General features: G+C 42.0%; 1 protein-coding gene across 3 annotated transcripts in view; it reads left to right on the top strand.

Annotated features, from left to right (window-relative positions):
• PARD3B (par-3 family cell polarity regulator beta) overlaps positions 1-14,535 on the top strand; it is a 774,037-nt gene that overhangs the window by 282,068 nt on the left and 477,434 nt on the right. For all 3 annotated transcript variants that reach the window (XM_075608550.1, XM_075608549.1, XM_075608551.1), the window contains exons 9-10: positions 1,305-1,444; positions 5,086-5,214. In XM_075608550.1, the coding sequence (XP_075464665.1) occupies positions 1,305-1,444; positions 5,086-5,214 (269 nt within the window). The remainder of the gene's footprint in view (positions 1-1,304; positions 1,445-5,085; positions 5,215-14,535) is intronic.

Raw genomic sequence — 14,535 nt, 5'->3', positions numbered from 1 at the left:
TTTACCGCCCATTCAAGTGATTGGACTGTATTACTATACTGTTTTGGATGATAGGTGTCTTATGGAATAGCACTGCTTAGTGAATATGGCCCATAATGTGTCATGGCTTAGAAAATACAATATTGATATGTTTTTCATGCCCTAACGTTTCAAATCAAATATATTGTTCAGGTAATATTTTCTGTGTTACTAACTGCATTCTCTTACATTGTAATCATACTGTACAGTACTTCGTTGTGAAATCCTGCAGGAGTTTTAGAACACATGCATGTACAGCTTTTGCCCAGGTTCCTACCTTTACTGTTTGATAACCTGGCCTCGTCAAATTTGGTGTCACAACAGTAATCTTGCTTTGGCTAAGTATGGGCCCCTGGCTACATTTCTAAGAGAAGCAAGATATGTGCTGCTCCCTGTAAGGCCGCGGGGAGTGAGACTCTCAGGACTACATTTGAAAAACAATCAAATGAAGACAGTAGAATATAGAACACATGTCACAAATGGTAGAGAGGGTGTTGCATGTCTGAGTGCTACAATTATATTGCAGCTCCAGTATATGTTGCCAAGTGGGACTACACCTTTAAAGCTGCAGTAAGTCCTGCTTGATTTATGGGGTGAGAGGGAGTCCTGCAGAGTTCAACCACATTGTTCCCTTTTTCCAGTTGCCGGTCAATACACCCTGAAATCTCAATATGGCCGCTGGCTTTGCCTTGGCTCCAACGGCCAATAGGAAGCCATGACTTCTTCGGGAGATGAGGTGGCTGCTTTCTTTTAGTGACCCCGGCGACATATTTGTCTCTTTGCACCAGAACCTGGCAACATTTTAAAGTAAAATTTACGGGCAACCGGTGGGTCTCAGAACTGGGAGCAACACAGGACCCTCCATTTCTACTAAGAAGAGGTGTAGCTGGGAGGTTGCTCCGTGTATGTGCATATGCAGCCTTGTACATGTATGATAACATTCCTTAAGTGTTTGCCTTTGGCTATTACTCCCTGTCACTCTTACTTTAATGTCAGCACTTTATCATTTCAAAAAAAGTAGGTCTCAACTCTTATGATTAGTCAGAAGACGCATCTATGCCAAGTTCATACGACATATATATTTGTATTTTATTATTATTCCATCGGTTTAACTACGATGGTATTTTAAAAAACAATTATTTTTAGATTACATTGACCTGTTGAAGTTTTACATATAGTTTAGTTCCCTAAATATGAATATGTTGTCAGATTTGAAGGCGAACCTTTGCAAAGGGTTCTGGCTGCTCCTGAAAGCAACATTGTATCTTTTGACTGTCCTCTTCCAGGTACAGAAGGGCTTGGTTTCACGGTGGTCACCAGAGACTCTACAGTGCATGGACCTGGCCCTATTTTTGTGAAGAACATTTTGCCGAAAGGGGCTGCCATAAAGGATGGGCAATTATTATCTGGAGACAGAATATTGGAGGTAAATAAACATTGTGTGTTGTTTTGTTGCTATCTCTCTATGATCATTTGCCCCCCAAAAATGCTGTATGTTCTTATTGAAATCCTATTATTCCAGTATTCAAACACTATATTATATTGGTTTTGGTGGGTAAAGAAAACTCGCCACCGTACAGTGTACAGTAAATAAAAATATAATTTCACATGTCTCAGACAAGTCTGCAACCCTGTTTTTCACCATTATTGCTTAGCATACCATTGAATCCAATGCAGCCAGGAATTCTGGGTGTGGTGTACTCTGTTCGTTTTGCTGATCAGAATGGAATTGTTGTGAGTAGGCAAAATAAATGCAAAAATGGAACATGGAATTTCGATTGAAGATGTTAAAATGAACAAATGCAATTTTAAACAAAAATAATTTAAACAGCAATTCTATTTGTAATTGGTTTTTACGATATACACATTCTGTTACCACCATTAACCTGCCTCGGTTGTTTCTTGTTATCATAGAAGCACGGAACTAAGGCAAACTAAAGACTCAGATATTGAACGACGGGACTCTCCCCCTTTGTGTGTTCCCTTTGTTTAAAAGTCATTAGTCTTCCGCCCTGCATATGTTTCAGTTCTAGTTTCTCCAGTAATTTACCTCTATTCAATAAGCTGTGAAAAAGTCTTCTGCTTGCTGGAGAAGCGTTCAGCTCCATTCAAATGCATGGGTCTGCATTGTACTCCAGCACAAGGAAGACTGCTTCGCAGCATTTTGAATAGGGGCCTTAGTATATTCACTGCAAAAGATTAATCGCAGTTTGCCTAGTCCATGCGTGATGTGAATGGGATGGCATCTGGACAATCTCACCATAACATTGCAGTATTCCTTTTAATGTCTCACTATGAGCAACAAGAGAACTGGGATCATATGGATATCATTAAAACAAACCCCCCAAATCTATAAGGAGAAATCGGCAATGTCCAACCTGTGTAAAAACTGCAATGCATTTACAAACTTGTAGCGTGGATGCAACATTGCACCATTTTGCAGCCTAAGGCCGCGCTTATAGTGCTGGCGACGCGACCGATGATGTCACCCGTCGCAGTCGCCACCTGTGAACGTTATAATTTCACTTTTAGCGATGTCGCTAGCGACAGGGTCATTGATTGGTTCAGAGACTGTAACATGTGGCGACAGTCTCTGAAAAATCAAATTTACCCGGCTTCCAAATTTTTATCGCCTGTCGCGCTTACAATTGTTTTGTTTTGGAGCGACGTTGGTACTATAAGCGAAGCCTTAGGGCTGTTATATACAGGAAGCGGGCGTGCGTTACTATGCGAACGTGCGTGCACATGCCGCATGCTTTTCCTGTATATAGTGCCGGGAGCTGCAGGTAATGTATATATGTATGTGTGTGTGTATGTATGTGTGAGTATATGTGTGTGCATGGGTTGTGTGAGTGAATGTAAGTCTTAGATAGATTTTTTTTTTTAAAGAAAAAAAAACTTTAATAAATATTTTTTTTTTAACTTCTGCAAACACACACACACACACACACACACACACACACACACACACACACACACACACACACACACACACACACACACACACACACACACACACACACACACACACACACACACACACACACATCCATATAAACACACACACACATCCATATAAACACACACACACATCCATATAAACACACACACACATCCATATAAACACACACACACATCCATATAAACACACACACACACACACACACACACACACATCCATATAAACACACACACACACACATCTATATAAACACACACACACACATCCATCCATATAAACACACACACATCCATATAAACACACACACACACCCATATAAACACACACACACACACACATCCATATAAACACACACACACACACACACACACATCCATATAAACACACACACACACACACATCCATATAAACACACACACACATCTATATAAACACACACACACACCCATATAAACACACACACACACACACATCTATATAAACACACACACACACCCATATAAACACACACACACATCCATATAAACACACATCCATGCATACATACATACACAAATACACACATATACATACATTTGAACACAGGCAGCGGCGCGAAAAGATGAATTTCTTCATCTTCGCCGCTGTCTGTCAGCTTCCCTCTCCCTGCCGTGCGCGCGGCCCTTCTGTAGAAAGGCTGACTAACGTCAGCCAACTAAAAATCCGCGCGCACGGCGCAGCACGCGCCCGGCACTATAGAACGTGCCTTAGCTTCAGTTTTGTGATGGAAATGTTTTTTTATGTTACAATAAAGCCACAGTTTGTAGGAGAGAAAAGGAGCATGCGTGTAATTCCGTATTCTGCCACTGGTGCCGACTGGGGCACGCAGGGGTCCGCGCTGTACATATAGATTGAAAATAGAAGGCACTCTCATGGTCTTGTGAAGAAAAGGGGAAATAACTAGCAGTGGTCAACATTTCAGTCCTTGTCTCAGTATGGAGAAAGGTCAGAGACAAGGACACACGTTGACCACAGATAAAGAAATAATTTTTTCTTCACAAGACTACGAGAGTGCCTTCTATTTTCAATCCACAATAAGACCACAATCACATTGGCCACATATGTCTCACAGTTTTTTTTCTTATCATCCGCCCCTTTCCAAGGCCTTTGATCACTCGTATGCATTTACTGGATGCAGCTCTTATCCCTTAATTTAAATTGAGTATGTTTAAAAAAAAAAAAAAAAACACATTAAAAAAAAAACGCAACGGTCATAGATATTTTTCACTCCCAAGAATATAGCAAGTAGCCAATACATGTAGGGCTTGGCTTTCATTGGGTTGGGAAATATTACTTAAGTTGTTTAAAAAGAGGCTAATTATTTATTCTTTTAAAATGTACAGTATCATGTTGTGCAGTGGTTTGCAATCTTTTGAGACCTGTGAATTCCTTTGAAAATGTGTCTTCTCGGAACCTCAGTCCACTTATCCTATGTGCATAAAAAAGACTGTTATTATGGTTGGGATTATAATCATCTTTTTATAACATGTATATACTATATATATCACAGTATAACATTTAGCAACCTTTATCAATTTAAAATAATGACATGATAAAAGTATCCCCCCATCACCAAATCTCTCCCAGGGAACCCCCTAATAACCTTTTATTATATGCTCAGGGTTCAAACACTGGTTGAAAACCAGTTATGTAGGGCAGGGGTTCGCAAACTTTTCCTAGTGCGCAACCCTGCCTGCTCTCCTCTGCGCCTCGCCCCCGCCCCCCCCCCCCCCACTGCTCGAACCTGGCGTCAAATGACGTGTGGGGTCATGTGATGTTTGACGCCGGGTTACCAGGACGACGCGTTGCTGGAAGGGAAGGGAAGTGTATTATAGAGGCCTCGCGCAGTCCCCCGGCATTTAATTTAAATGCATGGGAGGAGAGCATGGGACCCCTATTACTGCTGCGCCCCCCCAAGAAAATCTAGCGCCCCCCAGTTTGCGTACAGCTGATGTAGGGCATTTGTTCCGTACCTCTAATAAACCAATAATGTTATTAGTAATGAATGATGTAGGTCAGTAAGAGAAACTAACGTATCCCTGTTGAAATGATGTGTCCTTCTTTAGGTGCATGGCAGGGATGTGGCAGGCAGGACACAAGAGGAGCTGGTAGCCATGCTGAGGAGTACTAAGCTTGGGGAGACTGTTTCACTGGTGATTGCACGGCAGGACGAGGCCTTCCTACCCCGAGAGCTGGTAACGTTCTTGTCACATAGCAGCCTGAATACACTGCAATCTTTGTTGTAACATTGACCAGCTCTTGGGAGACTATAGCCCACAGGCAGCAAGCAAAGCTTATATCAGAATCAACAATGATTTACTATCAGCCCATGAAATGTGATTTTCAGCCCCCCAGGTGACATCATAGGCTGTGGGATGTGATTTTGTCATGGGTATCACGCCACTCATAATTTATGGAGTAGTCCATGAATATATCTAACTCTCGTGAAAATGTATAGATGATTTAAAACGGCCATGAAAAGTCATAAAACGTATTCTGACAGGCTTTAAAAGGCACACAGAGGTAAAGTGGCGTGCTGATTTGATCGCGGCATGATGGATGCATGGCTTAGCTCTTCTGCTATTATATTAGTACTTGTATGATCTCCATAAACTGCTTTTGTATTGGCCAAATAAGAACTGAACCGTTTTATAATTGTAACAAAGGAAATGTTACACTGGCAAACCACTTTCCAGATTTACAATTTTTTTTTGTTTTGGCCAATTATCTGTGAACAGTTTTTCTATAAAATTAGAAACCAGACAGCTGGAAAGACTAACATTTTATGAGCAGGTTTTCAACGTGTATCGCAGCAGCATTTTGTGTTACTGTGATTATTGCTGTTCTGTCACAAGTGTGTTTTTGACATTAAAGCTGCAGTTCAGTCTTTTTTTTTTTTTAATTTTTTTTTTTATTTCAATAGTTTCATGTGGGCAATCTCTAATTACCTAAAGAACTGTATAGCTGCAGGTCAATTCGTTCTCCATGTATTGATAGGCGAAATTTGGTGACATCATTAGTGAAGGGATCTGTTTTTCTTCTGCTTCTTTCTCTCAGTGGAAGCTCATGAATATTCATGAGCACTCCTGCACTGACATGTGCTAGAGGGAGGGCAGGGCTGACAGAGGGGCGTGCCAGAGCTTGTGACAGGACATGAAGGGGCAGTGCCTTAGCAAATGGCTGCTAAAATACAATACAAGAAAATTGGTCTTTCAAAGTTGTTTTTTTAAAAACAGAAAATGCTAAAAGTATTTTTTCTTACTATAGAACTGATTTATTAAAAAAAACACACATGCAGGATATTGACTGACCTGCAGCTTTAATCTATTACAATGATCTGTATGTGAGAGTCTCTTATACAGACTGGAGTGTATCATTCTGTACATGTTTGTAATAAACGTATACAGTATTTTACATGACCGGAAACACCGAAGCGCCTCGCTCAGCTCAGGATGCAACCACTAAGTCGGCACAGCAGCCAAGTTTATTTGAAAATGGAACATCCCTTTATTAAACATATCTGGTTATAAACAGGGTTTAAAAGGTGTTGATCAAGGGGCCCGCCTAAAGGAGAGCCTTTCCTGTCCAAATGTGTTTCGTGCCAGACGGCACATTGTCAAAGGATACACCCACACCTGGAAATACATTTTAAATAGGCAGATCTCCACACAGGAACATTAGATGCAGGTGTAAAGTATAACAAAGAACACGTGTAAGCAACCAACACAATACAAAATGCAATAAGGGCAAGGATAACAGAAGCATACAGGATAACACTAAGGCTGGGGCCCTGGTACCGCAGACCGTGCGGAGGCGTCCGCACGCTGAGCAAACAGACTGCCTTAAGGCAGTGTTCGCCTGCGCGCGGGAGGGGGCGCGTTCAAACTGATTTCTTGGCGCGACAGGCTGGTCACGTGGGCGGTTCGCCCAATGAGGGCGAACAAGCTCCGTGACACCCCTAGGATCGCCCCCCACGGCCCGTCCACCATGGCCAGGGAAAGCACACGCTTACCTCACAGGCTCCGCACGGGGCGAAGGCACCATGGCCCCAGCCTAACAGACAATGAATAGGCTTTTTTTAGGGGGATCTAGGCGGTTACTGGCTCAACGCTTGTTTATTCTTTTTGTAATAAGATACATTCAATAGGCCTGGTATTTAAATTTTCCCATCTACTTTGCTACCATGCTGACTTTGTTGACGCTTCTTGAGCTGTGCAATGCTAGTCGACGTTTACTATTTACACTGTGGGTGTACACTGAATCCTGAACGCAGTGCGTCTTGGTTGCATAGTGGGGAGGTTGCTTGGTTGCCAATGTGGACGCTGCTTGGTTGCCTAGTCCGGAGGCTGCATGGTTGCATAGTGCGGAGGCTGATTGGTTGCCTAGTGCGGAGTCTGCATGGTTGCATAGTGCGGAGGGTGCATGGTTGCATAGTGCGGAGGCTGCATGGTTGCCTAGTGCGGAGGCTGCATGGTTGCCTAGTGCGGAGGCTGCATGGTTGCCTAGTGCGGAGGCTGCATGGTTGCCTAGTGCGGAGACTGCATGGTTTCCTAGTGCGGATGCTGCATGGTTGCCTAGTGCGGAGGCTGCATGGTTGCCTAGTGCGAAGGCTGCATGGTTGCGCAGTGCGGAGGCTGCTTGGTTGCGCAGTGCGGAGGTTGCTTGATTGCGCAGTGCGGAGGCTGCTTGGTTGCGCAGTGCGGAGGCTGCTTGGTTGCGCAGTGCGGAGGCTGCTTGGTTGCGCAGTGCGGAGGCTGCTTGGTTGCGCAGTGCGGAGGCTGCATGGTTGCGCAGTGTGGAGGCTGCTTGGTTGCGCAGTGTGGAGGCTGCATGGTTGCGCAGTGTGGAGGCTGCATGGTTGCGCAGTGTGGAGGCTGCATGGTTGCGCAGTGTGGAGGCTGCATGGTTGCGCAGTGTGGAGGCTGCATGGTTGCGCAGTGCGGGGGCTGCATGGTTGCGCAGTGCGGGGGCTGCATGGTTGCGCAGTGCGGGGGCTGCATGGTTGCTCAGTGCGGAGGCTGCATGGTTGCGCAGTGTGGAGGCTGCATGGTTGCGCAGTGTGGAGGCTGCTTGGTTGCGCAGTGTGGAGGCTGCATGGTTGCGCAGTGTGGAGGCTGCTTGGTTGCGCAGTGTGGAGGCTGCATGGTTGCTCAGTGCGGAGGCTGCATGGTTGCGCAGTGTGGAGGCTGCTTGGTTGCGCAGTGTGGAGGCTGCATGGTTGCGCAGTGTGGAGGCTGCTTTTGTAGAGGAAAGAACGCCTTAGTACCAGGTTTGTGAGTGGATTATTTTACATGACGACCTGTTTTCTGTATTTATTAAAAACTAAAATCACTGAGAAAGCCCTCTTGGGAAACTAAATTAAAACAAATCTCTGTTGGTGTCTATGCTGTTTTTATTACACGAGTTTAAAATCTATGCAGCATTTTATTTAAAAAAAAAACAATAATGTTTTTAATACTCTTTATTTAAACAACATAATATATGCAAACCCTTCAAATACTGAATAGTACTAAAGAAGGTAGGAGGAGCAAACTAAACTCATTTAAAGCTAAGCCCAGCTTAAGCATTATGACCAGCTTAAGCATTATGACCAGCTTAAGCATTATGAATGTAGCTAGTTAGTTTTTCTATATAAACGACCCCCCACATCAGAGAAACACCTTGGGGGAAAAAGGGGGAGGATCTGGCTGTATCCAGTGTCCAGCTAAAGTACATTGGGCAGCGACAAGTACCGGTATATGAATGATTAATTTGTCTGCCTATTTCTGTAGTTCAGAACTTGGCTTATGTAGGAGAGAGACCCATGGGCCCCAAGGTGGAGAGAAGCCAAGGACTGACTTAGAGTGTTCTTCCAGAAATTACAGTATGTGTTCAGGGACATGATTAGCAAATGTGGAGATAAGCACCTACTAGGCCACAATGATGCCAACACTTACTGTAGGTTAAGAACTAGCAAACATGGCAAGTAATTGATTAGGAGCAAGATGCCATCTACACACAAGTTTGTTGCCACTCCTTCATTTTGGAGAATAATGGGATGCTGAACAAAAGGTGCATCCGTGAGGGTTTCTTGGAGAGGTCTCAAGCAAATGTGATAGAGTCCCAAATCTGGAGTGAGTGGGAAAAAACTGGATGAGATTTAATACTATTTTTTGTTTGCCTATATATGGAGAACGTGCCATTTTTCATATTTATCAGGTTGTCATTGACCAAATTCTTACATTTCCTTCCTTTACTTAAAGGTTTATATTAGCTGTCCACTTTATTTTCTATCTGTAACTAACAGAACATTTTTTATTTAATACCCCGCCTTTATGAGACATCCGTTCCATTACTGACAAAAGAATCTGCTGTCTTGCTTTAGCTTGATTGATGTAGGTGTGTATACTTGACCCCTTATTGAAGACTGGGCAGGATGAAGGGCTGGTCAAATGCTTCCTCTTCCGTTCTATCAAAGAAATTGTCTGGTGTCGTCTGCATAGCAGAACAATATTTGTGATTTAAAAAAAATGACTTTCCTCATTCTTTCCATCCTGTATCTCACTTTCCTTGACTTGTGCATTCTGTTGTTTTCTTACACTTGTTTGTGTGTCCCTGTTATCACTTTCTCTTGTTGAAGATATCTGTACGAGTGCAGAGGATGAATTGTCTGCAGTCACAGGAAGCTCTGCGGAAGGTTAATCTCTGGTTTCTGACCTTCCAGTTAGTTTATTGCAGGCATCAGTTTCCTTCATGAACCATCTAAACTTAATTCAAGCGTGTGTGAACCTCGGAGTGGCCAACTCCAGTCCTCAAGGGCCTGAATGAGCCACTGATTAAGCCACCTGTGCGGAAGCAGGGATGTCCTCAAAACCTGACCTGTTGGTGGCCCTTGAGGACTGGAGTTGGCCTCCCCTGGTGTACCTTGTCTGTGTTTAATCAACATACACTATTTGTCAAGTGCTAGAAAACTGTACATTATTTATAAAGTGTGTTACAAGCTCTGCAGTAACTCTCTTTTATTCCCAGACAATACCTGGCAAAGGAATACTTATACAATATTTGTATACATGTCTTTATTTGGTCAACATGGATCATCATATTCTATAGCAGATTATTTTGTACTTGTGTGGAATGTAATTACAAAATTGCATATCCCTAAAATCTGTGCCAGAAGTTAGTTTTCAGCAAAGTAAACTCATGATAAGTACAAATCTATTAAGTGCTAGTATTAAAGCAAGCTGCAGGCTTAATCCCACACTTATCTAGGAAGATGATCAGTTGAATGGCGTATTTGTAATACAATCAATTACTATTCTAGCTTTTGTTGTCAAAGCTTAGGAATGTTATCTTTGATTCTTTTTTTTTAAGACAAATTCCCAACTGGTAATCCTAGGCTCTAAGAGGTTAATGATTACATGGAAGCTAATTAGATATCATTGACTAGTTCCTTGGTTTAGGAAACTGGTTCTCCCCAAACAACCTTTCTTTAAATCATTGTTATGGAAAGGATTTCTCTCATTTGACTTTCAGATGAGATTTTGGTTGATAGCACTAATTCCACGGTTAGAATTTAATATGGGGAGATTTAAGAGGCAGACCTCCCTAGACAATCCCCTAATACTTCCTATCCCACACAATCCAATGGATTTTAATAAATAATTGACATGCACTGATTGAGTCTGAGATGCCTTGAAATCAGTAACATATGAATGAGTGTGTGGCCAAATTCACAAGTTTACTTAATTCTATGTGATGCCTCACTTGGTTTAAAAAAAAAAATTGTGCACATTGGGTTATATTCTATAACCTGCAGGATCGCTGTTCCGTGCGGTACTTATACTTGCCACTTGCTTAATTCTGAAATATTGATGTATCCACATTTTCTTTGGATGCCTTTTGCTATTTTGTAATGTATCGTTTACTGAATTCTATATTTGCTGAGCTCTAGCAGTAAGGCGTTGAGGCCCAAATTACAAAGCTAAAACATAGCTGACATTTTAAAACCAATAAAAGTCAACTGTTTGCAACAATAAACTGAAACTAATAATAAAAAGTTAATCTAATGATCTGAAGAACAAATATGACAATATACAACTTTTTTATTTGAATACCCATATTGAGCAATATTTGCTGGGCGGTGCTATTTGATAAAACACCTTCTGGCGCTGAAGGCACCATATGGCCCATTCAAGTGAAAGGGGTGCACGGTGTCATCCCGGTTTGGAAGGTGTCTTATGACCGAAAACTGCTTAGCAAATATACGTGTTCCAATTATGCCTGCACTTAAAGCAAACGCAGTCTTTGTGAGTGGGAAAATTACCACTTTGCTCGGAAGCCATCTCTCCTATTTTATCATGAGCATAAACTTGACATGACAGAAACTTTGGAAGGTCAAACTTTAATTCAGATTCTTCAGTGTAGTAATCTACCTTCCGACTGTAGCACCATATCTATGTAATGTGCAATTATAGAATACCGTACGCACACATGGAAGGACACAGCACAGAGTATAAAGAGGTACAGCAGAGGGACATCAGAAAGATTGCAGGTTTCAAATATGATGGAAGATTAGCCAGACTTGACATCTATAGTTTGGGAGAATAAAAAAAGAGATGACCCCGCGGAGATAGCCACCATACTGCACAAAAAAGAGCTGTATTGATTCCTGCAGGCTGTTTGAAATAATAACTAACTTGAAAACAAGAGGTCATGCACTTGAGTGAAGGAAGGGAATACATTATATAACCAATTCCGACTGTGTTCCTTTATGGAGAGAAAAGTTGAGCTGTAACATTGCCAAAAGCGGAGACAGATTAATTTGTCATTAGGAGGAGGGGAAGGGCAAATGTTTACGAAGGAGAAGGTTTGAGAACAGGCAATGTGAAGACTTGTACATTTATTGGAAAGACGATTGCCTGAGCAACCTTTGATACTCTGTCTAAAAAAAAAAAACAACAACGCTTTGTTCTGTGCAAAAACCTGTTTGTCTAGCACAGGGGTGCTCAACTCTAGTCATCAGGTTTTAAGGATATCCAAGCTTCAACACAGTTTGGCTCAATCAGTCACTGCTTCAGCACAGGTGGCTCAATCAATGGCTCAGTCTTGGACTGCAAAGGTTGAAAAGAACAGGGCACTATGGATTTTAGAATGCACATTTATTGCCAATAGATTCGACGTGACGTTTCAGCCTCACATCGCCTTTCTCAAGCGCAAAACGGCTCTTGAGAAAGGCCATGTGAGGCCAAAACGTCACGTCGAATCTATTGGCAATAAATGTGCATTCTAAAATCCGTAGTGCCCTGTTCTTTTCAACTTTTCCAGGGATTATTGGATTACTATACAGAGAATCCTGAACCAGGAGCACCGGTATTTGTATCTTTATATATTGATTGTTATAGGTGTGCAGGAGTTCCCTCATCTTAGTCAGTCTTTCACTGCACCACCTGTGCTGAAGCAGGGATATCCTGACCCGTTTTGGGGGTCTTGAGTACTAGAGTTCAACACCCCTGCTCTAGCACATTACACACCTGATCACTATTTTCTTTTGTTATGCTTTATGACTACTGTATGTAGAAGTCTGCTTGCATTAACAAGGTGTTTTAGGAATGGCACAGAAATACCATTGTTTTCTCGGAGAAAGATCAGGCATTTTTATTGGTTAACCACTTCTGCAAACTATTCAATAGATGGAAACAGAGGATTGAATATTTTTAAGAGCGCGGTATTACACTTTTTAATAACTCCAAGTTTATGCAGCGCATTAATGGTACGAAAGCGAATTAAATAACAGACTGGGAAGGACGCCCACTAACGGATGGCGAGTTATCTTTCTCTCAATAGCCTCATGAATGTCAGTCAGGAATGTTCACCCTAAATGTCATGTTTTGTGATTTCACAACAAAATAGGTGACTAATAAAGTGAATGCAAATGTAATTTAAAATCAATCAATTTGGAACATCTAAGTTTGACAGTGTCAGAATAATTTCACCTTATTCCTTGTTCATAAAGATTCCAATACTTCAGAAGTTTGTTGTCCAGCAGACAAAGTTCTAGTTTATTCTTAGTGTTACTTACAGATGAAAGTTCAGTTAATGCTTTCTCAGATGGTGATGATAGAACAAAGAAGCCTTTGTCTCTCACATGCTGCTGATGTTACTGTACATGCAGGCGGGTCTTGAGAAGAGAGATCTTGGCGAGAGCGAGTGATCAGAGTACAGCTGTATTTATTGATCACTAACTCTGCCCCCTTTCTCCTCATTGGTTTCTAACACACAAAGAACGTTAGCCATGTCAGAGTTCAGACTAGGCCTTGAACCCCTAAACCTAAACCAACCGCCAACATCTGTTATGCATTCAACTTTCACTGGAATTCATCTCTTTTTGCTTGCAAATTAATTTTGAAACATCAAAACATATATTCTCATTAAATTGTCTTGATATAAGTTCTCATTTATACATTTTAATATAATAAACACATTTCTAACAGACTGCTTCTTTAAATAACCCGTCTGTGCTAGGACCAACATGAACTAATGGCAGTGACATGTTTAATAGGTTAAAGGCGTGTCCACCTTGACTTCCCCTTTTTTTATATACGGGGAAAGCAGGAGGTCTCTAGAACTGAACAGCGTTTATTTCAGCTCCAGGGCTCCCTGCCTGCGGTGACACTTACCCGTAAAGGTACCAGCAGTTACTTCCTGGTTGATGAAAAGCCTGGGTCATGCAGGCCAATTGCAAACCAGGGCATATGATGATGTGACAAGAGATGTAAGTGCCATTTTGTTCGCCCTTGTGAGGATGCTATCGGAGGTACACCCTGCCCGGGAAAGCATCTTTGGAACCCGGGGGTCCCCAAGGCTAAAATTAGCACAGTTCAGCTACGGAGACCCACTGCTTCCTACATGTAAAAAAAGAAAAAAAGTGGAACCAGGAAACCACGCAGGAGAAACTGCTACTTTAAATGTAGCCTACATGTGTGTAAAAAAATAAGACCAGTATCAGTACCGTATTGGCCTGAATATAGTGCTATGTTTATTTCCTAAAAATGTCCTTCCGAAAGCGGTACTCGTATTATATGCACAGCCTAACATCTTTTATTTTTCATGTAGAACACCTTAAAAACAGCAGGGGTCGTATTATGGGCGAGGTCGCACTATATTCCGGCCAATACAGTATTTTGACTGTTTAAACTTTTAGAGGGCTATGTATGAAGCATCACAATGTACCTTTTTGACACCTAGAGATTCATTTTGGAAATGCGTCTTTATGCGTCAGTTTATCAGCGTAACTTCTACCTCTTTTCCTCCTCATGTGTCAGCTTGTGATTTGGGGGAGTGGTTATTGGAGAAGTCACCAGATGCGCATGTTATAAAAGGTGTATAAAAGTCTGCGTCTGGCTACGTAATTTTATCCCTTCTTTACTGTATGTGCGTCAAACGCCTCCTCCAAGTCTGACTTTGGCTCAAACGACTGACGAAAGACGTGCTTCAGATAGAAGATACAATTTGTATTTTTAGTGCTGTGCATGTAGTTG

Source organism: Ascaphus truei, chromosome 7 (genome assembly GCF_040206685.1).
Source record: "Ascaphus truei isolate aAscTru1 chromosome 7, aAscTru1.hap1, whole genome shotgun sequence".
NCBI classification, from domain to species: Eukaryota; Metazoa; Chordata; class Amphibia; order Anura; family Ascaphidae; genus Ascaphus; species Ascaphus truei.
This window is presented reverse-complemented; position numbering and strand designations above follow the sequence as displayed.